General features: G+C 39.5%; 1 protein-coding gene across 1 annotated transcript in view; it reads left to right on the forward strand.

The window, feature by feature from the left end:
• The window catches only part of LOC149250647 (putative acyl-activating enzyme 19), a 467,065-nt gene that overhangs the window by 183,882 nt on the left and 257,883 nt on the right, over positions 1–25,300 (forward strand). The window contains 2 exon segments of the mRNA XM_089459163.1: positions 23,110–23,185; positions 23,514–23,600. Coding sequence (XP_089315289.1) covers positions 23,110–23,185; positions 23,514–23,600 — 163 coding nt within the window.

Genomic DNA, 25,300 nt, shown 5'->3' on the forward strand with positions numbered 1-25,300 from the left:
TCCACCCCCTCTCCTTGTTTCAGGCCTGTTAACATATTTCCACAATGGGGTTTGGTCTTGTTTAGTTTTTTGAGAGTCATGTTCACCCTCCTCCAACTCCTCCTCACCGGGGTTTTCATCAAATCCACTTTCTCCAGCTTCTTCATCCCCCTCTTCATTTTGGCCTCTCCGTTTCCTACTCTCTAGCACCATAATAACCATAAAAGGGACCAAGAAGAGGAAAATGCCAAGAAATATAGCCAGGTCCATGATGTTTGATATTTGTAGGCTTTTGAATCTGCAAATTAATTTAATTTATTTAGATTAATTAATTTAATTTAGATTTATGATTTTTTTACTAAATATAGTTAATAAACTAAATAAACTAAATTAAACTAACTAAATTAAACTAACTAAACTACTAAGTTACTTACCTCTTTGCACGCTTGCTCCTTGCTCCTCGGTGCTTGCTCCTCGCTTCTCCTCGCTCCTTTGCTCTTGCTCTCATTCAAGTGATAATGAAATAATTTTGGCCCCATTGTGTTCTTAAAACATATTTTTTTTTTTTTTTTTTGGCATCCGGGATTTTTTTTCCGCCGGATCGCTCCCATCGTCGACCGAATTGCTCCTGGAGCGAAAATTTAAATTTTCGCTTCGGGAGCGACGGTAGCGACGCTCTTGATATTGCTTCCGATTTTGGCAGGGAGCGGAAATTTTTTTATTGGGGGCGCGCTCCCAACCCGCTCCCGCCCGGAGCGCAGATTGGGAGCGGGAGCGGGGGGGGGGAGCGCTCCCCCACAACTCTGAATCAAACTGTGGGTGAAACTTCTAAAAGAAGACAAGTATCAAGCTAAAATGACCTGAGCCATTGATTATAATCTGATCTGGGCCGTTGGTTCTCAACTAAAGGATTATAAGAGGAGGCTTGATGGGCATTTGGAAATCACATCGATGAGAGGTCAAGAGATTGAATTTCTCAGAGAGGGTAGCACAACAGTTGCTAGAGAGAAGATCGAAGTGATTTCTTGCAGTGAGGTGCAGGTATAGTTCCGGTTGGAGAGTTTCCTGATCCGGGAATACATCGTAGAGGAGGCAGAGATATCCAGAAGAGGTAGTGTAGAGGCCACGCTGGGCAACGTAGAGGCCACGCTGGGTAGCGTAGGCTGATGCAGAAGCAGCGCAAAACCTGAGAGGAGATCCGTATCTTGCTGGAGAAGTCGAGTTCTGGAGCCAGAAGCGGGGGTGTGAGATCGGGAGGGCAGAAGTCGAAGTCTCAAAGGCAAATCGATCTATAGAAGGAGTGACATAGTCCCCAGAAGCTGTGACGCAGGGCCTATGTAGTGGTTGCACAAAGGCAGCAAGGGATTAGCCATTCTGTGGCTAGATCAATCAGGATCACCAGTGATAGTGTGAGGTATATCTCACTCATCTCTCTGTCAATCATATTCTCTGTATTGGATAGCCAACAAGGCATCCAAAGATTGTATTCAGAAAACCACTGCTTAATAATACAAACCCTCAGTTGCTGCACTGATTTTCCTGCATTGGGTTTTTCTGGGGACATTTGTCCAAAAATAACGGTGTAATGTGTTGTGTATTTCTTTCTTGCTCAATTTCTTGTTTCCACATATAATTTTAATTGGTGAAGGCTGCAGTGTATTAGTTTCGGTATTTGTTGTAGGAAGCATTAAATAAATTGTTCAGTATTTGACAAATAGAAGACTTAATCAGTTGCTGTAGTAGAAATTTCGGGCTTCCAAATTTTCACATGGTATCAGAGCTGCAGGTTAAGCAAGAGAGCAGAGTCGGAAGAGCTCGACGCTGAAGAGGAGGGTCGAAGTGCTGTGTAGACAACAAATCGAATCCCTAGAGGGATTGTGCAGTCTAGGCCAGGAGGGAATTTTTTTTGAGGAAGGTCTCTCTCTGAGTGAGTCAACAAAGAGATAAGACTTCTAGATCGAAGTTTGCCAATGTCAGAGAGAGCAACGTAGAAGCTTCAATGAAGAGGAGGTTTCTGGTGAGACGCAGTTTTCTGCAGCATTGCTGGGGCAGAAAAGCGTCAGAAGGAAGAAGGAGACATTGTTGAGGGAGTTTCTTCCTCAGAGAATTCCTAGCCAAGGAATTAGATTTCTCATTTGCTGAGCAGCAATAGGGAGCAACAGATCTACGAACTCCAGCAGGGAGTGCGTAGGCCAGCCTAGCAGCAGTGCAGAGGAGAGAGGAGGCAGTTCGACATTTCATTGGCAGATATGGCAGCTAATGGGTTGCGAGATCGAGATCGGTTGGAGGGCGCATCCAACTATGTGATCTGGAAGGCAAGGGTCTCATGCCTTTTGGATGAGCATGATCTCAAAACCTATGTCTCCAGTGTGGCAGTGGTACTCGCAGATCCAGATCTGCTCAAAAAGTACAAGGCCGAAATGGTGAAGGCCAAATGATTGATCCTCGACGGAGTGAGAGATCACGTAGTGTGTCACATTGTCGGCAAGGATACTGCCTGATAGATGTGGGAAGCATTGACCATGGTATAGGAAGGATACTGCCCGATAGATGTTCTTGGAGCAAAAGAAGAGATCCACGTAGATGCTGAAGGAGGAACGCATTAATCTGTTCCTAATGAAGCTTCAGGAAATCCAAGACTCGTTGGCAGTTGTGGGGTCAACACCTCAGCCTACCGAGATGGTGAGGTTGGCCCTGAATTCATTCTTAGAAGAGTGGCAAGTGTTTATCCAAAGTATCCGGGGCAGAGAAAGATTGTCAGATTGGGAAGGAATGTGGGCTGCTCTTCAGCAGGAAGAGATGAGGAGAGACTTAGTCAAGTGCAAACTTGATAGTAGCAGCAACATTAGTGTGACGAAGCCAAAGGAGGAAGAGAATGCAACCCTTACATCTAAGGGGCAACAAGAGCAGCAAAAGAAAAATAAAGATGTTTCGAAGATCAAGTGCTTCCGTTGTGGTGAACTTGGTCACTACGCTACACAGTGTCCTCTCAAGAAGAATGACAAGGGCGCGGAGCATGATTCGAAGGCTGCATCCTCAAAGATTGAGGAGGAAGATTTTGCCATGGTTGCCCAAATACCTCTAGGGGAGAGGTGAGGTGATCTAGAACTGTAGTTCGAAAGAACCGCAGATGGGAAGGATCCTTGAGGAGTCCACCTCTTGGATCAATACCTTGCTACGGGAGCCCAGATCAGAAGTAGCAGGATGGACCAGTGTCAGTTGGTGTAGAGGAGTGTTGGAGTGACTGATGCAGTGGCTAGGAGCGCCAGAGACTGAGTAGCGTAGAGCAGAGTTGGCAGCAGTGCAGTTGGTACAATGCAGAGTCAATAACAATGTAGAGGCTTCAGAGGGTCAACGCAGAGACTAGCAACAATCGAAACTCCAGCAACAGATGCATCATGCTGAACACCTATGCTGTAATTTTGGATGCTCTTCGTTGTTGATGTAGTAGCAACAACAATTGGAGAAGGTTGCAATGCAGATGTAGTGTTAGTAGTGGCAGTACCATTAACAGCACAGATGCAGAACTTATGAGGGTTGCAGTATAGATACAGTGTTGGCAGTGGCAGTGTTAGGAGAAGTACAGATGCAGCATTGTCAGACATTAGCATTGCAAAGGGAGATGTCAGACATCAACAACGCAAAGGGAGATGTTACAGAGAAGGGTCATGCTTCAGCGGGTTGCATTACTAGAGTACATTCCTCGCTAAGAGGGAATGTTGATTTCTGGTAGCATCAGATGTGATCTAAGCCTCAAAAGTTGCAGGGAGGCTTGGACACATGTATTCCACAATACCCCCAAATCGATTTGGGAAATCCGACCTAGAGACAGTTTTAAAATAATTAAAGGGTACTAATCAAACTCTGGGTGAAACTTCTTAAAGAAGACGAGGATCAAGCCAAAATGATCTAAGCCATTAATTAGAATATAATCTGGGCCGTTGGTTCTCAACTGAAGGATTATAAGAGGAGGTTGGATGGGCATTTGGAAATCACATCAGGGAGAGATCAAGAGATCGAATTTCTCAGAGAGGGTAACACAACAGTTGCTAGAGATAAGATCGAAGTGATTTCTTATAGTGAGGGGCAGGGATAGTTTTGGTTGGAGAGTTTCCTGATCCAGGAATACATCGCAGAGGAGGTAGAGAGATATCCAGAAGAGGCATCGTAGAGGCCACGCTGGGCAACGTAGGTTGATGTAGAAGTAGCACAGAGCCTGAGAGGAGATCCGTATTTTGCTGGAGAAGTCGAGTTCTGGAGCCAGAAGCCGGGGTGTGAGACGGAGAGGGAAAAAGTCGAAGTCTCAGAGGCAAATCGATCTACAGAAGGAGTGACGCAGTACCTAGAAGCTATGACGCAGTCCCCAGAAGTTGTGATGCAGGGCCTATGTAGTGGCTGCACAGAGGCAGCGAGGGACTAGCCATTTTGTGGCTAGATCGATCAGGATCACCAGTGACAGTGTGAGGTATATCTCACTCATCTCTCTGTTAGTCATATTCTTTGTATTCCTGATCGCCAGTGACAGTGTGAGGTATATCTCACTATCCCTCTGTTAGTCATATTCTCTGTATTGGATAACAAGCAAGGCATCCAAAGATTGTATTCAGAAAAATATTGCTTAATAATACAAACCCTCAGTTGTTGCACTGATTTTCCCACATTGGGTTTTTCTAGGGACATTTGTCCAAAAATAACGGTGTAATGTGTTGTGTATTTCTTTCTTGCTCAGTTTCTTGTTTCCTCATATAATTTTAATTGGTGAGGGCCGTAGTGTATTAGTTTTGGTATTTACTGTAGGAAGCAGTAAATAAATTGTTCAGTATTTAACAAATAGAAGAGACTTAATCAGTTGCTGCAGTAGAAATTTGGGGCTTCCAAATTTTCACACTATACAATCACAAGCTACTGAGACATTTGAAGATGATAATTGTGTGGAGTACTTTGATGGGTTTGACAATAAATATGGTCCACCTTGATGCTCTTATGGTTCTTGTACCCATGATTTTGATCTCTCTTGAGTCCTTGGGTATGTGCTAGATGTTTCTTCCAGGTATAGCTGTGATCCTTTGAGGGATGATGTCTTGCTTCTCCAAAACTTCATAGGTGATGTTCAACCACATTCCATGATGATGGAGAGCACTTGCTAGAGGACGTTGGGTTAGCTTTGATGCACTTTAATCTTGATGAGGATATGGTATAGATGATGAGGCTCTCCACAATCCTTATGTTCTTGGAGTTTGACTTTTTGGGCCAAGATGTTGCCTTCAGAGCAAGTGTGACCTTGAGATGATAGGATGTCCCCAAGATGGCATTGTACCTTCTTTATGAATGTTACTCTTCTATTGATGATTGTTGATGATGATGAATTGGGATCCCCTTGGATGGAATTATTTACCTTCTACTATGATGACATCGTGCCCTAGCTTATATTTGATGATGATGTGGGCCATTTGGAGGATGACATTGGCTTGAGAGGGTTTGTTTGGTTGATGAGTCACCACTTTTGGATGTGGTGGCAAGATTTTTGGGATGAGACATACCCCTTGAGCAATTCATTGCACCTTTTTACGAGGAGACATGCCTTTTTGATGATGACACCACCCTTGAAGGCATTTTTACTCACACCCACAAGTTCTTTGAGGCTCTTTTTTATGTTTGTTCAATGTTGAGGCTATTTTTAGGGGTCAGCTTGATGACATATCCACCTTGTATCACAGACTATGTATTTTAGGGGCGTTAGCCTATTAGTTTTGGTAGCATCGAATTTGTTCTAGCCGCGAAATTTGGAGAGGCTAAAATACCTAAGATTTCCAAAACCCATAAATCGTTTCTGGACATTAAGCCTAGAAGTCTCTCAATTAGATTATTTACTGTTTTTTAAATATTTCCTAATTCTAAACTTACGGAATATGGTTAATTAATCAGTATTAATTGAGATAAGGTGAGAATCATCTAGAAACTCACACAAATCGATCCAGAGATGATCCTAGCCATTGATTAAGTTTTAATCATGGTCGTTCGTTCTCCAACAGTGGATTACAAGAAGAGATCGATGTGGTGATGGAGAACACGCCAGTGCAGATACTCAGTTGCCCAGGTAGTTCAATTTTTTGAGTAGCAGTAGCTCAATAGAGAAAATTAAGCCAGAGGGTGAGTAGCAGGTGGAAGAAGAGAATAGCAACATTCCAAAAGGAAGCTTTCTAGTTCCCAGAAGAGGCAAGGGAAGGAAGGCTGAAATTCTCATAGGGTCAACGTAAGCTTTGCACAAAGGTTGACGCAGGAGGCTCAACGCAAAGGCTAGGGAGGTAATTTCTGAAGAAATTTCAACCCCTACTCTTGTTATTAGTTTTCCTTATCACTCCATGCATTTAGTTTTAAATCCAAGCATGATAAAAATTCTAAAATCTGGAAATGACAATATTTTTTGAAAACACAAATTTAGAGATTTCACAACTGCTGAAATTGCAGAAATAAAACATAACGAAATTATGACAACCACACACAGAAAATAACACAGTGATTTTTGGTTAATGTGACCCTGGAAAAACCCCCTACAACTCTTGGATAAAACTAGTTTGAGAGCTCTTATTTATTTCTGAAAATGCTTTTGCAGATAAACTGAAACACAGTAAAAATTCGAGCAACCACAAATTACAACTTATCTCGATTTTCGTGCTTGCACTCTGCCTCGAAAATCGTGCCAATCAGCAAACAACCAAAACAAAAATTTTCCAGCAATAAAACAACATTAAATGCCTGGAACTTGCTATACGGTCTGTACGGACCATATGGATTTCAACAGTACGACTGCCTAGAAATTCGTGCCCAAATGTGCCTCGAAATTCGTGCCCTTTTTGCTATCCCTCTTCCTCAATTTCTGTGTTGTCCCTCTTCCTTGATTTCTATGCCTTTCTCCTGCTGTATGGTTTTGCCTTCGGATGCGAGCCAATAAATGTCGCTGCCTAGATTTGCTAAAATGTCTTCTTGCTGCTCTCCTTTGCTTCCTCACTGCTCAGAAATTTTCTCCTTGCTCTCTCTTCTCTTTCTCTCAAATGCTCATGAAAGAAGAATGATCTTTTCCTCTTCTCTTCTCCTTTTATTCTCTAAATGACCTTTTGGGTTACCCTAAGATCTAATGGTTGAGATTCATTTAAATCTAGGGATGAGAATAATTCTCACTTTCTACTTTTTAACTCACACACTTAAATAAAGACGCACTTAGCCTTTTATTTCCATAGTCACTTTTTCACTTTCTAATTCTTCATTGACTTTAATAAAGTCACCTTTAGATTAGAATGTAACTTTACTACTTATAAAGTCACTTTTAAATTAAATTGACTTTACCACTTATAAAGTCACTTTAGGAGAAAAGTAAAAAATAAATTTGGACACTTTTCCCTAGGCCAAAGATCAAAGCCTTAGGGAACCACTTGTCCTCTGGTACCCAAATTTTAACACTCCCTCTTACCGAGGAAAGTGTTCCTCACCACTCCCATCTTGTCTCTGAAGTAGACATGCTTGCCCCATGGTAAGGCTTTGGTGAAAAGGTTCGTTACCTGCTCATTTGTAGAAATGTACCCAAGCTTGACAGCTCCCTTTTGGACATAGTCTCTAATGAAGTGATACTTGATCTCAATATGTTTTGACCTGTCATGAAAAACTGGATTCTCCATGAGTTTTATGCAACTCTTATTATCACAGTAAATTACTGGAGATCTCAATGCCTGACCAAATAGACCAAACAACATCTTGCAAAGCCATATGGCGTCACAACTAGCCAAACTAGTAGCCATATACTCTACCTTAGCTGAGCTCAATGCAACTGACTGTTGTTTCCGGCTGATCCATGACACAACTGCCGAACCCAACCCAAAACAACACCTGGAAGTACTCTTCCTATCTGAAGCACAACCTGCCCATTCTGAATCCGTGTACCCTGCCAGTCTCACTCCATCACCCTGTCTATAATCCAGACCAGAAGCCACAGTCCCCTGCAAGTAACGAAGAATGTGTTTTGCAGCCACCCAATGCACTCTCCTGGGCTCACACATGAACTGACTCATAGTGTTAACTACAAAACATATATTTGGTCGAGTGTTGACCAAATACATCAAACACCCAATGCACTGTCTGTATAGAGTAGGATCCACCAACTCGGAATCAGAAGTGTGAAGCTTCTTCCAGTTAGTGATCTTTGGTGTAGACATGGGTTTGCAGTCCTCCATGTGAAATCTGCTAAGAATATCCACAATGTACTTCCCCTGTCCCAGGAAGAAATGCCGCTCCTCCTGCCACACCTCCAATCCCAGAAAATAATGCATCAAGCTGATATCCTTCATCTCAAACTCTGAAGCAAGATCTCTCTTGCAACCCTCAATGAGTCTCTCTGCATTAGTGATGATCAAGACATCAACATACAACACTAGAATGAGAGGCTCCTCACCCACTACAATGAAGTATGGGTTTGGATCAGCCTCACTCTTTGTGAAACCCAACTGTTGCAAGTATGTATCAATCCTCAAATACCAAGCTCTGGGAGCTTGCTTTAGGCCATAAAGTGCCTTTTTCAATCTGCATACATGGGACTCCTTCCCATGCACCTCAAAGCCCTGCGGCTGCTCAATATAAACCTCCTCCTGAATGAAGCCATTGAGAAATGTGGTCTTCACATCCATCTGGTGGATCTTCCAACCCATCTTTGCTACAATCGATATAATGGAGCGAATAGATGTATATTGAGCTACCGGAGCGAAGGTCTCCTCATAGTCAACTCCCTCTACCTGTGAGAATCCTCACCACAAAGCGAGCTTTGAACTTCTCGATGCTGTCATCTGCAACATGCTTTATCTTGTAGAGCCATCTGGAAGTAACAATTGATTTACCTTCAGGGCTTGGCACTACCTCCCAAACATCGTTCTTCATAATAGAAGAATGCTCCTCCATCATGGCCTCTCAACAGACCTGCTGGTTGGCTACCTTCTCATAACTAGAAGGCTCAGAGTCAACAATGCTTGTTACCAGTCCCATGTAACTACAGAACCGCTCAGGTGGTTTACTCTCTCTAACCTGTCTCTTTGGCCCAGCAACTAATGTGGCCTTGCGCAAGGTATCTTGAAGCCACTTGGGCTTCCTCTTCCCTGAGCATACTTCTCCCACCGGAGTGAAATAATCCTCATCATCATGAAAAGCTTGAACTCCTGAAGGCCTGCCAACTGACCTCATGCTTGAATCTGTGCCTGTAGACGCTGAAGTACCGTGCGAACTGCCCGTTAGTGGATTACCCTATGAACTGCTCTGTTGATTGCCCTGCACGCTGCCTGAATAACCACCCACCTGACTCTGAGAGCCACTGCTCACTGATGGACCTGACATTGTAATCGATGTACCTCCTGATCCTTGACCACTGGATCCCTGAGACTGACTCAATTGCTCCTGAGGGTCTGGGGACTCTGGATACTCTAACTCCCGTGATCTCCTGAAAGCTCTCTCCTCCTCGAACTTCACATCCCACTTGACAACCACTTTCCTCTGCGCAGGAATATAAATCCGATAAGCTTTCGAGGTCTTGCTGTAACCCACAAAGATGCCCTTGTCTGCAGTGGGCTCTAGCTTGGTCTTGTTCTCCTTGGGGACATAGGAATATGTAAGGCACCCAAAGATACGAAAGTGCCCAACATCAGGCTTCTTCCCAGAAAAAGCCTCCTTCGGAGTCGCATTCCCCAAGGCACAATGTGGACTCCTGTTCTACAAGTACACAACAGTGTTGTAGGTCTCTGCCCACAAAAATAAAGGTAACCCCCGATCATGAAGAATGGTTTTGGAAGCCCTTGCAAGGGATCTATTCTTCCTCTTTGCAACCCCATTCTGCTGGGGGTAGTAAGGAATTGTGAACTCCCTCCTAATGCCTGCCTCAGCACAAAAATCAACAAACTCACCAAGGGTATACTCCCCTCCATTGTCCGACTTGAGGACCTTCATCTTCCTACTTGTCTGGGTCTCCACAAGAGCTTTGAACTCTTGAAACTGCTTGAAGACCTCACTCTTGGTCTTCAAGAAATAAATCTAGGTCTTCCTGGAGTGGTCATTAATGAATAAAACATAGTACTCATAGCCACTCAAGGATACATGAGACGTCCTCACCAACTCAGTGGGTGTAATGATCTCACCTACGACTGCCAACTCATCTCTCATTGAAGTGATCTTTGTGAGGTATGTTGTAGCACTGTCAGTCTTAGCCATTTTAATGGCCTTTAGTTTCTCCTTTAGGATCATTTTTCTGTTTCATTTGAGCTCTGGTAAAGAGTGGTGAAGGCTATCCACATCTCATTTGCATAAGTCTTTCCTCTCACATGAGGAATGACATGGTCTTTGATTCCTTCCAGAATCAATCTTTTTGCCTTAGCATTCTTTTTGTTAAACTCTGCCAACTGTACAGGGTCAGCAAGTACTAGTACTGGGTTTTGTGTGGTATTTACCATAATGCCCCAGACTTCTGCTTCCTCAAAGATGCTCTGGATTCTCTCCTTCCATGCACTGTAGTTGTTCTGCCCATCCAACTTGTCTTCAACTCTCAAACCCAAAGACATGTTTCATTGTCCTATCAAACTGAAATTTTCAAATCTGTGGTAAAGGTTTCTGTTTTTGGTGTAAAAATTAGCTTGCTGTAATTTTCACTTTGTTGTCCCAAACTGCACTTCTCAGCGAACCAAGCTCTAATACCATGAAGAAATTTCAACCCCCACTCAAGTTATCAGTTTTCCTTATCATTCCAGGCATTTAGTTTTAAATCTAAGCATGATAAAAATTCTAAAATCTGGAAATGACAATATTTTTTGAAAACACAAATTTATAGATTTCACAACTGCTGAAATTGCAGAAATAAAACACAACAAAATTATGACAGCCACACAGAAAATAACACAGTGATTTTTGGTCAATCTGACCCTGGAAAAACCCCCTACAACTCTTGGGGAAAACCAGTTTGAGAGCTCTTTTTTATTTCTGAAAATGCTTTTACAGAGAAACTGGTATAGACAGTAAAAATTCCAGCAACCACAAATTACAACTTATCTCGATTTCTGTGCTTGCACTCTGCCTCGAAAATCGTGCCAATCAGCGAACAATGAAAACAAAAACTTTCTAGCAATAGAACAACATTAAATGCTGTACAGACAGCCTTGAAAAATGTGCCCAGAACTCACTGTACGGATGGTATAGACCGTACGGATTTCAACAGTACAACTGCCTCAAAATTATTGCCCTGCTATCCCTCTTCCTTGATTTATGTGCTGTCCCTCTTCTTCGATTTCTGTGCCTTTCTCTTGCTGTACGGTTTTGCCTTCGGATGCGTTCCAATAAATGTTGCTACCCAGATTTGTTGAAATGTCTTCTTGCTGCTTTCCTTCACTTCCTCATTGCTCAGAAATTTTCTCCTTGCTCTCTTTTTTCTTTCTCTCAAATGCTCATGAAAGAATGAATGACCTTTTCCTCTTCTCTTCTCCTTTTATTCTCTAAATGACTTTTTGGTTTACCCTAAGATCTAATGGCTGAGATTCATTTAGATCTAGGGATGAGAATAAATGTGCATTTAATTCTCACTTTCTATTTTTTAACTTACCCACTTAAATAAAGACTCACTTAACCTTTTATTTCCATAGTCACATTTTCACTTTCTAATTCTTCATTGACTTTAATAAAGTCACCTTTAAATTAGAATGTAACTTTACCACTAATAAAGTCACTTTTAAATTAAATTGACTTTACCACTTATAAAGTCACTTTAGGAGAAAAGTAAAAAATAAATTTGGACACTTTTCTCTAGGCCAAAGATCAAAGCCTTAGGGAACCACTTGTCATCTGGTACCTAAATTTTAACAATTTCAGAGGTAGAAATTAACTGTGGGTTGAGAGAAAATTCTCACAATAATTTTTCCAGTATTTTCCTCGGATTAGAGTGCCAATTGGGCATCTAAATTATTGTACTGAGAATTGCTGCTGAAGAATAACAATAAAACCCTCATCTGTTGCACTAGTTTTCCCATATTGGGTTTTTCCGCGGACATTGTTCTAAAATAACTGGGTCAAAATTCTTTTGTGTGCTAAAATTTCTTAGTTTTCAATATTTTATTTTCTGCAGTATTTTATGGTGAAAATTGTAGTTGTGATTTTATTCGTTGTTTGTCATAGCAAATACACTGCGTAATTAAATTTTCAGTTCGAAGAATAATTTCCAGTTGCTGCAATAGATAAAAATTTCACATGGTTTCAGAGCGTAGTTGATCAGTCGGAGAGCTCAGAGGCGAAAATGAGAAATTTTGCTACTCAACGTGGGCAGCAGGTTGAAATTCCCTAGGGCAGCGCAGTGTTTTGCGAGTTCGATGAGTTGCTTGAGGAAGATCGATTTTTTTTGAAAGGGGCAGAAAAATTCGATCCTTCCAGATCGAGTGATTCTAGAGGCAAAGGGAGCAACTCATATTTTTGTTGGGCAGATCTCTAGCTGGACGCAGAGGGTTTTGCAACAGTTCGCTAGTGCAGAATCAGTGTTGGGTGAAAGAGGAATAACACACTATAAATTCTTCAGCATAACCATGGACAAAAGTAACATGCAGGAGACTCCAGATTTGTCTTCCAGATTGGAGGACGAATTTGCTTGGTTATCAAGATCAACTTCATTGGGTGTCTGGTATACAGACAGTGGAGCATCAACTCACATGACGGGGGTTAAAGAATATTTTTCTAGCTACAAGGAGGAGCAAATGGACTACGAGATTACTATGGGAAATAGGACAAAATGTATTCCAGTAGGGAGAGGTACCATATATTTTCAAAGGGAGGTTGGAGCAAGCACTAACACTACAGATGTATTGCATGTGCCAGGATTACGTATGAACCTGATTTCAATATCCTAGTTATAGGATAAGGGGTATGATATTCACTTTGTAGGGAAGAAGGTGTATGTCAAACAACCAAACTAGAAAAAAGTAAGACAAATTGGAGTTCGAAGTAACAAATTGTACTGCTTACAGATTGATTCTCCATTGACACTAATAGGTAGTGATAGTAGTAGTGAGAAGGCGCTGAATGAGTTATGGCATACGAGAATGGGACATCTACACCATGGAGCACTCAGGATGCTTAGAGAAACAGTAACAGTAGTTCCAAAACATGGCACAAAACACGATGATGTGTGCAGAGGAGGCGTACTTAGGAAGTATGCTAATTAAAAAAAACCAAGAGCAGAAAAACAGAGCCATTGTTGGAGCTGCAAAGGCTATGTTATATGAGCTGGATTTACCCAAATTTCTATGGGTAGAGGAATGTAACACGATAATATATATCTAGTTTAGGACTCCTCATAGAGCATTGGGGAAGAAAACGCCAGAAGGAGTCTTCACAAGGAAGAAGCTAGATGAAAAATGTACCAAACTGGATCAGATTGCAGAGTGGGGTTATTCTTTGGGTACAATGAAACCTCAAAGGCATATATGATCTACATTCCTAGCAATAGGAAGATTGTAGTAAGGTGAGACGTAAAGCTCATGGAAGACCGAACTTCCAGGAGATGTCGTGAGATGCCTGCAGGTGATCATAATGAGTCACCAAAAGCTCCTTTGGTCCATCAGCAGGGGCAACCAATGGGACAAGCAGGAGGATAGTCAGAAGGATCAAGCACTGTAACCAATATCAATATTTCCTCAGGTGCAGGAAATCCGTGGAGTTCTCAGCAGAGGCAGGATGAAGAGGAGCTGGGTGAAGCTCCCACGACAAGTGCTTGAGCCAGTAGAGAGGTTCTTCATACATTGAGAGATGCAGAGGAGTTTGTTGGAACTCCTAGGACAAACAAGAGACAACGCAGACAGCCTGACAGGTACCAGGCATTAGTGGCTTTGGTTGCAGAGCCTTCCAGCTTTTAGGAAGCCGCACAACATCAAGTATGGGTAGATGCCATGGTAGAAGTAGTTTTGTCACAACGAATGATGTTTGGGAGGTAGTGCCAACTCCGGAAGACAGATCAATTGTAGGTTCTAGATGGATCTACAAGATCAAATATGTTGTTAACGGTAGTGTGGAAAAATACAAGGCTAGGTTTGTGGCAAAGGGGTATGGACAAAAATATGGGATAGATTATGAGGAGACCTTTGCCCCAATTGCCAGATACACTTCTATCCGGTTAGTTATATCCCTAACAGCTCAAATGGGATGGCAGATTCACCAGATGGACGTCAAGAAAACCTTCTTGAATGAGGTGATAAGAGGAAGAAGTGTACATAAAACAACCAGAGGGCTTTGAGACACATGAGAAGCACACTTATGTGTGCAGTTTGAAGAAATCTCTATACGAACTCAAGCAGGCTATCAGGGCATGGTATGGTAGGATTGAAAACTATTTGTAGTAGATGGGATTCATCAAGAGTGACGTAGATCCCAACCTTTACTATTTGTTGGTAGAGGGTGAACCAGTCATCCTAGTTTTGTATGTGAATGATCTCTTTTTGACAAGATCATCAGGGCTCATAGAGGATTGCTAGAGGAACCTCACAACAGAGTTCAACATGAAGGATTTGGGGTTGATGCACTATTTCCTAGGATTGGAAGTGTGGCAAAAGGATGGGGAGATGTTCCTTGGTTAAGGAAGATACACTACAAATATTTTGAAGAGGTTCAAAATGCAGGATTGTAGACCCATGTCTACGCCCATGATCACCAACTGGAAGAAGATAGATGCATCGGATGACAAGGATGTTGACCCCACCTTGTATAGACAACTTATTGGATCTCTCATGTATCTAGTCAATACTAGGCCAGATATTTGCTTCGCAGTCAATACCCTTAGTCAGTTCATGGTAGAGCTGAAGAGGGTACATTGGGCAGCAACGAGGCACATTCTAAGGTATGTGCGTGGCATAGTCAAGTATGGGTTGAGATATACCAGAGGAGATGATGTCAGATTATGTGGATTCACAGATGCAGATTGGGCAGGTAGTTCAGTGGACAGGAAAAGTATCTCTGGTTACTACTTTAGTGTTGGATTAGGGTTGGTTTCTTGATGTAGCAGGAAGCATAAGTGAATAACATTGAGCTCTGTAGAAGTAGAGTATATGGCAGCAAGCACAACTACGTGCGAAGCTATATGGCTTTAGAAGATGCTAGTGAGCTTGTTCAAGCAGAGGATGGAGGCGACCAATGTCTACTGTGATAATTAGAGTTGCATAAAGCTCTTTGAGAATTCAGTGTTTCATGACAGGTCGAAACACATAGATATTCGATGTCATTTCATCAGGGATTATGTACAACGTGAAATAGTCCAACTACAGTATGTTCCCACATAAGTGCAAGTTGCAGATATAATCACAAAATCTCTAGGAAGAGCTAAGTTCGTCTATTTCAGAGAACAGATGGGTATGGTGGAGAACCCGTTTTAGTAGCAGAGGTAGATTACCTTGGATGATTCTCAGTTGCAATTGCAATAGGTGAGAGGGAGTTGCAGTGTTGGCAAAAATACATCAGGGTCAACAGCAGCACAAATTCAATGTATATTAGAGTTACGCAGTCGTTGGTTGGCAACAACAACCAGACATCAACACCGTGATAGGAGATGATGCAGAGACAAGGTGTTAGAGAAGGATGTGCAACAACATTCCTCTCTAAGAGGGAGTGTTAGTTTTTGTTACATCGAATGTGTTCTAGCCACGAAATTTGGTGGAGAGGCTAGAATACATGAGATCTCCAAAACCTAGAAAACGTTTCTAGAAATTCCGCTAGAAGTGTCTCAATTAGAGTATTAACCGTTTTTTTAAATATTTCCTAAGTCTAAACTTAGTGAATATGGTTAATTAATCAATATTAATTGAGATAAGCTGAGAATCATCTATAAACTCACACGGATCGATCTAGAGATGATCCTAGCCATTGATTAAGTTTTAATCTTGGCTTTTGGTGCTCCAACAGTGGATTATAAGAGGAGATCGATGTGGCGATGGAGAACACACCAGTGCAGATACTTAGTTGCCTAGGCAGTTCGATTTTCTGAGTAGCATTAGCTCAATAGAGAAGATAGAGCCAGAGGGTGAGTAGCAGGTGGAAGAAGAGGGTAGCAACATTCCGGAAGGAAGTTTTCCAGTTCTCAGAAGAGGCAAAGGAAGGAAGGCCGAAATTCTCATAGGGTCAGCGTAAGCTCTGCACAGAGGGTGACGCAGGAGGCTCAGTGCAGAGGCTAGGGAGGTAATTTCAGAGGTAGAAATTAGCTGTGGGGTGAGAGAAAATTTTCACAATAATTTTGCCAGTGTTTTCCTCAGATTAGATTGCCAGTTGGGTATCTAAATTATTGTACTAAGTATTGCTGTTGAAGAATAATAATAAAACCCTCATCTGCTGCATGTGTTTTCCCACATTGGGTTTTTACTGGGACAATTGTCCAAAAATAACTGTGTCAAAATTCTTGTGTGTGCTAGAATTTCTCAGTTTTCAGTATTTTATTTTCCGCAGTATTTTTATGGTGAAAATTGCAGTTGTGATTTTATTCGTTGTTTGCTGTAGCAAATAAATTACATAATTTGGTTTTCAGTTAGAAGAATAATTTCCAGTTGCTGTAATAGATAAAAATTTCACATAGCCTAATTGGAGGATTAAATCTCTTGGTTGCCCTCATATTGACCAATTTATGCCCTTCGATCATTGACACAACTCGAAATCATTTATCTCTTTGATTAGTCTTCGTTATATGTAAAATAAATAATAAATAAATAGTGAAACTAACAGTAGTAATAATTTAATATAACGAATATTTATTAAAAGCTCATGACTATTCATAAGGGTACGTTAGGCTATATTAAGCTAGGCTCCATTCGTTGTAACACCATTCTCATTCATTATTCATTCATTCTTTTATAAATCAGTATATTTTACTGAGCACTCAACGATTACGTACATCAATCTTCTTCTCTGTTGTGTGCTATGGAGGCCTAGTTTAGTGACTTTTCTTGGGTGTATTTGTGATATGATGTGATCTCTTTTCATGGATGCTTATGGTGCATCTTCTAGTATGCATGGTGAAGTAAGTTAGTTTATTTGCTTCATCTTGGTATTATGTTTTATTAGATGAATGTTCATGTGCCAAGTTAGTTTATTTGGTATTTGTTTCATTGTCCTTGTTAAACTAAACCCTTCTTCCAAGTATTTGAAGAATAGAGATAGTTTTCTCTTTCCCTTAATCATCATGAAACTTTTAAAATCCTTGATCTCAAATGCTAGGGTGGGTTAGTTGATTTGCTATAGGTAGTTTGGATTTTTTATCACTCTAATGAAACCCTAGGATACATTAATTTCTCGAGTCCATATGCCCTATATTGAGAAAACACTAGTCCATCTCTTTTGTAGTAATAACTTAAATTATAAAAATCGTTTTTCTTTTTGTTGTGTGGTAAATTAGGGTTAATTTACAACAAAATCTTGTACTTTTAGCATTAAATGACTTATTGATCTATGCCCTAGGGTTAGACATTGTTGAAAAAAACACAGAATCTAGTAATTTTCAATTTCATTTATCATAACATGGACTTGAGAGAAATTTGTGCAAAATGGTTGATTGCTTGGCCTAAATTATTTTTCTTTAACAACCTGTATGAATGACCCTAACTTTGTTAATATGAATGAACTTTTAGATTGTGTGGCATATGGTGATTTTTTGATAGTACAATAAATGTTGGTGTAACCTATCTATATTTATATATTTAACAAATATTGTAACTTAGGTCCTAGGCCACAATAGCTTGTTGGGTTACTGTTATGACTTGTCGCCTACACCTACCTACAAGTTAGTGAGAAAAGCCTTCAACCCCACAAGGTGTGGTTAGTGACAAGGAACTCAGAGAAGGGGCTATCACACTAATCCCAACTCTCATCGTTTAAGCTATCACCTAGGTTAGCTATGGGGGATGGTCCCTAAAGTAAAACTAAGTTAAAAATGTGAGGTTCTAGGAGAATTGTTAAAGTGAGATAGATTACTTTTTGAGATTTATAAGCAAAATGAATGTGAGCAATAACCATCAATATATGAGATAAGCATGAAACATGTAAACAACTAGTGCCTTCAAAATATTGCTCTAAAATGAAAATTGCTTAAATGAAATGAAAGCAAAAGTAATCCTGAAAAATGAAACTAGAAATTGTTAGCACAAGATGCAAAACACACAAATGCTTTTAAAATAAACAAATTGATGAATCAAAGCATGTGAAGATATCTTGCTAAAATACTCACAATTAGTGATCTAAATATAAACAAGATGATAGAAAGACTTGAAGGTTAAACCAACATGCAATTAGCCTTGCAACATGAAATAAGAGTACTTGAAAAGGAAATGAGACTCATCAACCATTCATGAACATGATGATCATTAAACATGAAATGGAGCTTGCTAAAGTAGACAATGTTCCAAGTACAAGAAAATTAATTTGTTGCAAAGGAGATTACAATACTTGCATGAAAGGAAATGCTTCTTGAAAATAGGAAATGATGTTGCATGTGAGACTCTAAACCATCAAGAAAGCAAAAATTTGAAACTTGCAAGTAAGGTAAATGTGATGAAAAATGCTCTTGGTTTATTTTATTAATTAAATTCTAAAGCAAGATTGCAATTGAACTCTTAATCCTCAAACTTCACCCAATCACAAAGATTTGGGTCTCACAGTGAGGAGTCCATAGAGGCAGAGGTCCCTAAAAATGTCTATTCAACCAACTTAAGTTGGAGGTAAATTTTAGTGAGGCTTGGGGCCTGTACAATAAAAGTAAACTAACAAGAAAATGGAAATCTAACTTTTAACTTGAAAGCTATTTGCTTGACATGAAGTAAAATGTTGCTTTAGATTTTGCCCAAAAACTTGATTGCATGTGAGATGTACTTAAAGGTGAAGCCTAAGTAGACTTGGAACAAAATTCATGACAAATTAGATTCAAGTTAAAAATGCTTGCATGCAAAAGTTTGAACTTGTTATGAAAGTGAAAAGACTTGAAACTTGTAGCAAATTAAATTAAAGTGCATGCAAAATGAGTGTGATGCATGTTGTGTTAATTTCCCAATTAGATGATATGCATGCAAAATAAAATAAACCAACAAAATCACAACACCAATCCTCTCCAAAAGATGGAGAGATAGAGATACCAATGGGTAAAACCCACGCTCCCAAAATCAAGAATTTTATTAGTTATTACAAGAAAGAGAAAACTATGAAGTTTTCTCTAAAATCCAAGGAAAGTATTCACAATTTAGGCTTCAGCCATAGACCTTTCCTTGCTGAAAATTTCTGCAATTTGAGGCCCACAAAGGCTCAACAAAATGCAGATTTTTTGAGGGAGGAGAAGAGAGGCAAAGCCTCTTTGATGTCCACGGCCAAGAGAGAGAAATAGAGGCCCAAAATGAACTCGACCTCCCCTAAGAAGAACTCGGTTTTGTCCAAGAAATGTCCTCTAATGCTCACGGCCAAGGGAGAGAAATGATCTAGAAGTTGGAGCCCCAAGGTCTTGCATGCAAACTTGTAAGTAGTTTTCTGAAGATGAACTCTGCAAGTGGTTGCAAGACAACAAGTTAGAGATAATCTACAACAACTGTTAGCTGAAGAAACTACAAAGTATGTTACAAAATAATTTACAAGAGGCTAGGCCAAAGAGTATGAACAAACTCTCCTCTTTGACTAGCAATGATTTAGCACTTTGAAATAGTCAGATATTGATAAATAAAGTGCAATACGTGAAAAATTAAACTTTTAATGTGATTTTGATGCAATAAATAAGAATCTAAAACTTAAAAACATGCCTACAAGACAAATTGAAATAGATGAGACTTTAGAATTTAATGCATGCTGGTTCTCTTTGAATATTTTCATGAATGGGTTGGTTCCTCCGAGAACTTCCCCTTACGCTTGAAAGCTTGACCAAATAATGATTCCTCTACAAACTTCACCATAACTCATTAAATCCACATGAAATTAAATAAGTGCAATGGAAGGAATTCCTAGAGATATATTTGACATCAACTAGGAGGTTTCTTTTCCTAAAGCAATTAAGTAATTCTTATGCTAATATGAGATAGCTTCATACTAACATAACTTGAAACAAGCATGAAGGAAACAATAGCATGAAAAAATAAATAGAAGTGTAAAAAGAAGTCAAGAACTTACCACATATGCAAGGAGAAGAACACCATTAGAAGTTACCCCAAAGACTGTTATATTATATTGTAAGTAGTGAATACAATTATGCAGCGCCTCCTCAAGCCCAATAACTCATATTACATGATTCAAATGAGAGCCCAAGGCTCAATTATCTAAGAGAATGGGAAAAAATCCCAATGAAGAACCAAATGCCAAGTGGTGAGAGGGAGGAGATCACAAGGAAAATTCAAATTTGTTGATAGGAGCTCCAAATGCCAAGTGTAGAAGCCAGATTTCCTCATGCCCGTGTGCAAATATCGAATTCTTCATTTGGGCTTCCAAATGTGAAGCATAGGAGCTGAAAAAGAGCATATTCTCCAACAAATATTCAACCATAGTCATGTGAAGACACCACTGTACATTGAACTCAAGTCTGCCCTGTGTTGAACTGTTGTAGAAGTTGCCAATGTGAAGGGTGAAGTCGCTGTGCATGGATCATGAAGTGGATTGGAAGCGTATTAGTACATTGAACAAGTGTGAAAGTGCTGGTGTAGGAGGGGGAGAAATCTCTTTGCAAACTGCTGCTTATCTTAATCACAATTAACAACAACTCCTATGATTACATTTGTCTTCCTTTGAGCTATGCGTTTGGGCTGCCAGACATGCTGTGCGTATCCTTTTGTGACTGGCTGTTAGTGAGAGACAAGAACTATCCCATGTGGCAGCTTTGTCCCCACTTAAACATTAGCAAAACTATTAGTTGGCAGATATAAATACTCTTGCATTGGTTGTTGTTTGATTGGGCCTACGTGCATCTAAATTAGTCCAGCATGGAGTCTTTATTTGGCATGTTCCTTTTGCCTCTTTGTTGAGTTATCCAAAATGGAAACAAATTGAGAAAATCCAAAAACTCTTGATCACGAGCAAGTTCATAATAAAAAGTTCGGTACCTTGTGATATAATGTTAAGTGAAACATGAGCAACTCCCATCGAAGCAATTTCTATGGTGTGGCTCATAAGATATCTAAAAGGAATTGAAAAAATGGGAGTAGGTAGATGGCCTAATGTTATCTTCAATGAAGGCATGAGTGAAAGAAAGAAAACATGGATGAGACAAAACCACACATGGATGAAAAAATGGAATATCTACCTCAATGCCTGTCCCACAAATAGCAAGGAGCTAAAGAATTTTGTTATGGAGAAGTTTCGTATACGAGTATGGGGAAAAGAGTTGGGTAGAAAGAAGAAGTACTACATTGAGAAATTGAACTCTACGTGTGATCTACAACAAAAAGAGTTCATTGAAGCTAGCATTCCATGGAGGGAAAGATCCTTATTGCTCAATTAAAAACCAACTGGCATCAACTTTAGTGTGAAACAGGACGGTGGAGAAGGCCTAAAGAAGCTTGGGAAGAATGAGTGTGTACATTTTGCATGTCTGGGGTAGTGAAATCAGAAAAACATTTCATTTTGGAATGTGATGTGTTCAAAGACATCAGAGAAAGCTTTGGGAATATGTTAGCATCGGTTTCTTGGCATTGTCTTTTCAATGAGGAGATTGTTGGAAGGTTGCGCCAGCTCATCATCAATTTGAATAAGATAATGATTGAATTACAAAAGGCGAAAAGTAGGGAACTGATGGTCCTATAGACTATTTTTAGTCTCATGGATGCTAAAATATCGTTTCATTTCATTTCTTTGTTGAGTTGTACGCATTCAAAAGAGGAAGATAAGTGGGTCCCCTCCGCACTCATTTACTTTGACTTTACACTTTAATCCATACCATTAAATAAAAAATGAACTTTAGCCATACGTACGAACTCAACGTTGGCCCATTTGACTTTCTTGGAACTTGGATTTTGACTTTGTGTTGTACCTTATGTGGTGGGCCCCACATGGCTGCCACATCATCTTTTGCTTCTCCACATAATTTCCATGTCAAAATTTGACTTATTTTGACTTTGGAAAAATTTTTAAATTTTTCCAATTATTCATTTTTTTGAATTTTTTTCCTCATTTTTGCCAGTAACATTATAAATTTTTTCTTTTGAGGGATTATAAGTCGTTTTTTGACCCTCAAAGTGGGCCCTATGATTATGTTGGGCCTTTGAGGATGAATTTCGAGTAGTCACATGCCCTAGACATTTCCGAAATTTCAGAGATGCCTTAGCATGGTAATATACATTGACTCTAGACATTAAGATGCATTAGGGGCTCAACCTTCAAGCCGTCACCCCGGCTTTGGGGTAATGCAGTGAGTGAAAAAACTTAGAAAATTATTCGTTGTTAAAAAGCAGGAATAATTAACCAAGTAAGAAAAACACTCCAAGGTGTACTCGTTTGCTGATCGAGTCCCAACTCCCTAGGCCTGTTACATGTCTTTATTTTTCAGCTAGTGACATTTATACAATATCCTCGTAGGGCTGCGGAATCTGAGCATTGAAGAAGAAATAAAGTTTAAAAACTCTGGTAATCTGATGATATCTGATGATACAAGTGTCCTTTGGTACATCCTTGGGCATGGAGTCTTCATGTAATCATCAAGTGCCACTCCAGTGGTCAACAAGTACCAACTTGTGAAAAGGATTGGGGATTTGCCAATGGTGACACATACTTCGTTATAGTACTTCCACATATAGATCTATATTCTTCCATACATGATTATTGAAAAACTGATGTAATTACCTTCCATTAGCTCTATGTCAAATATAAATGTGTGTCATATGGTTTTGAATTGTTTCCCATTTAATTTGAGTTACTGCTGATGTAATTTCTGTAGTAATAATCTATATAATTTATTTAGTTTGAGGGACAGAAGGGAACCATAAAAGTGATTCAAGATAAATTGAGAACAATGCTACTAAAACCTCCGTTTTCAGAGCAATTTTTGCTGTATACCTTGTGAAGTGCTATAATCTCAGTCCAGTATTTTATTATTTATTAGTTCTAATCAATAGATCAATTCCTTTCTTAAATTTATTGTAGTGGTTATGTGCGATGGGAGGCTCAGTTGGGAGGCCGAGTTGAAAGCACTGCTGCTGTCACAAAGGATTTCACTCAGGTATATCATAGAAATAGGAATAGAATTTTTTATTATTTTCCACTAAAGATGATGAAAGTAGGTGCAAGGGACTAGTGACTGTAACCAGCCATGTCCAACCAAAACAGAGAGGTGTAAAGAACTCTTTTAGCAGAGTGAAATATTTCTGATTAAACGATAATGGTTTGGTTGTTTTACTAGTCTCCCTGAATTCTACTAGTTCTTTATCCAAACAAAGGTTCTTAGGCCTTGTAAAATTTCCAGCAGCAACTAAATGTAACAAATCCTTTAGATTTTAAAGTTAACACTTCATGTTTTTGCAATTAATATATGTTGGTTTTGACCTCAGGTGGTTGTTGGATGTTACAATGGATTAATATATTTCCTTGAGTTTCTTAGTGGCAATATCCTTTGGAGCTTTCAGACAAGTGGTGAGGTAGATTTCTGTACAGTACCATCCATTTTTTAGTTTTCCTACTCGTGTTAACTATTTTTTACAAGTAGATAATTTTATCGTGCTGTGCAAATACATGCAATATGCAACTACTAATTACTTGGAACCCATGACTCCAATCCAAGCATAAGTCCCAAATGGCGTCGTGTTTTTCTTATTTTTGTGATTCCCTCTATTATTTTTTACGAGTGAATATTTTTAGTAGCTTGCTGTCTGCCTACAACTGTTACATCAATGTTTTTTTTAGTTTAAACCTTCTGCTTCACTTGTTAGATTTGTTTAAATATGAGTAAAAATGTTTCTTGAATAGTGGGGAACAATTACAGTTTTTATATTTGGAAGTAAATTGGAAGTTTAGGGACTAGAAAGGTTATGTAATTGTCTTATGTCTTTTGGGATGTCTAGAATGATTCACAGGGGCTTCACTAGTGGAGCAATACCATACCACGTGGGTTCATATTGGGGGATATATAATAAGGAAAATTTGACTTAATATATTGGGGGATGTATAGGGGGTAAAGGGTTTTTATATTAGCAAGTACAAAAAATGGAGCTCAAAGTTAATGAAAATTATAAAGGGGTATAAAAAATGTTAATGAAAAAATGGATACCTACAATATCTAGTGAAAGTAGGGGTTCTTTAAATTAGGGAGGTGTATTGGGTTCATATTGGTAGGGGGCTAAATAATGTGATTTTTAGAGGTATTTTCCAATATGTAGTCCAATTAGGGGTATTGTTTAGTATGCCATGAATGCACGTGATATGTCAGAGGTTCATTGAGTGAAGCCCCCGTGGTATGATTCAGATGTGAGGTTTTAAGTCTTTTGTTGGTTGAGTACTGTTAATAATGTTGCAGGTTTTAGAGTGAAAACACAGCCATAACAAAACATATGGAGAACATAATACATTTCTCGTATAAATGCTTTGTATGTAAGGGTTCCTGAAAATGGATTGCATAAAATATGAATTCCTCTATCTGTGATGCTTGATCTGCCTGTGAATCAAGTGGCTGTTAAAAGCCATTTTAAGTACTGATTGAGGCATATTAAATTACCTTCAACAGCAGTACTGGATCTTAGTTGGTACTACATAGAGCTTATCAAACTAAGAAGCTAGAAGCACAGACCTGAAATATTTTTAAAGGGTCATACCTTGTTGAAACTATTCATAACTATGCTCTTATCCACTCAAGTTTTGCAGCTGCATGTTGTTACAACTTGATTAAATGGCAACCACATGTGTTGAGTTGCATAAAACTTGGAAAAGAGTAGTGTGTTCAAAATGTGGATGTATGCAATTGTGACCCCACAAAACGTTAGGAAATGAAGGAATTTTTTATCTCTTTTATTAGTCTTATTCTTATTGTTTTTCATATATATATATATTTGTATCTAGATGTTTTAGAACCTTGGACATTGGTGGAGCAGTCTAGGACTTTGCTTGGAGATTAGGTGTGCCAATGGGATGACAGTATGCCCCTAGGATGGCATTGTACCTTCTTGATGGAAATTGCTCTTCCTTTGATGATGATGACTTAGAATCACTCTGAAGCAGTTTCACACCTTCTACCCTAATGAAGTCATGCTTTAGCATGATGAAAACACCCTTTTTGATGCATTTGATTATGAAATGGGCTTTCTAAAGAATGGCATTGGTCTTGAGAAGGTTTTCTTTGGTTACG

This window comes from Pinus tabuliformis, chromosome 7, assembly GCF_031772625.1.
Source record: "Pinus tabuliformis cultivar Carrire ecotype Pingquan chromosome 7, CPIR1, whole genome shotgun sequence".
NCBI lineage: Eukaryota > Viridiplantae > Streptophyta > Pinopsida > Pinales > Pinaceae > Pinus > Pinus tabuliformis.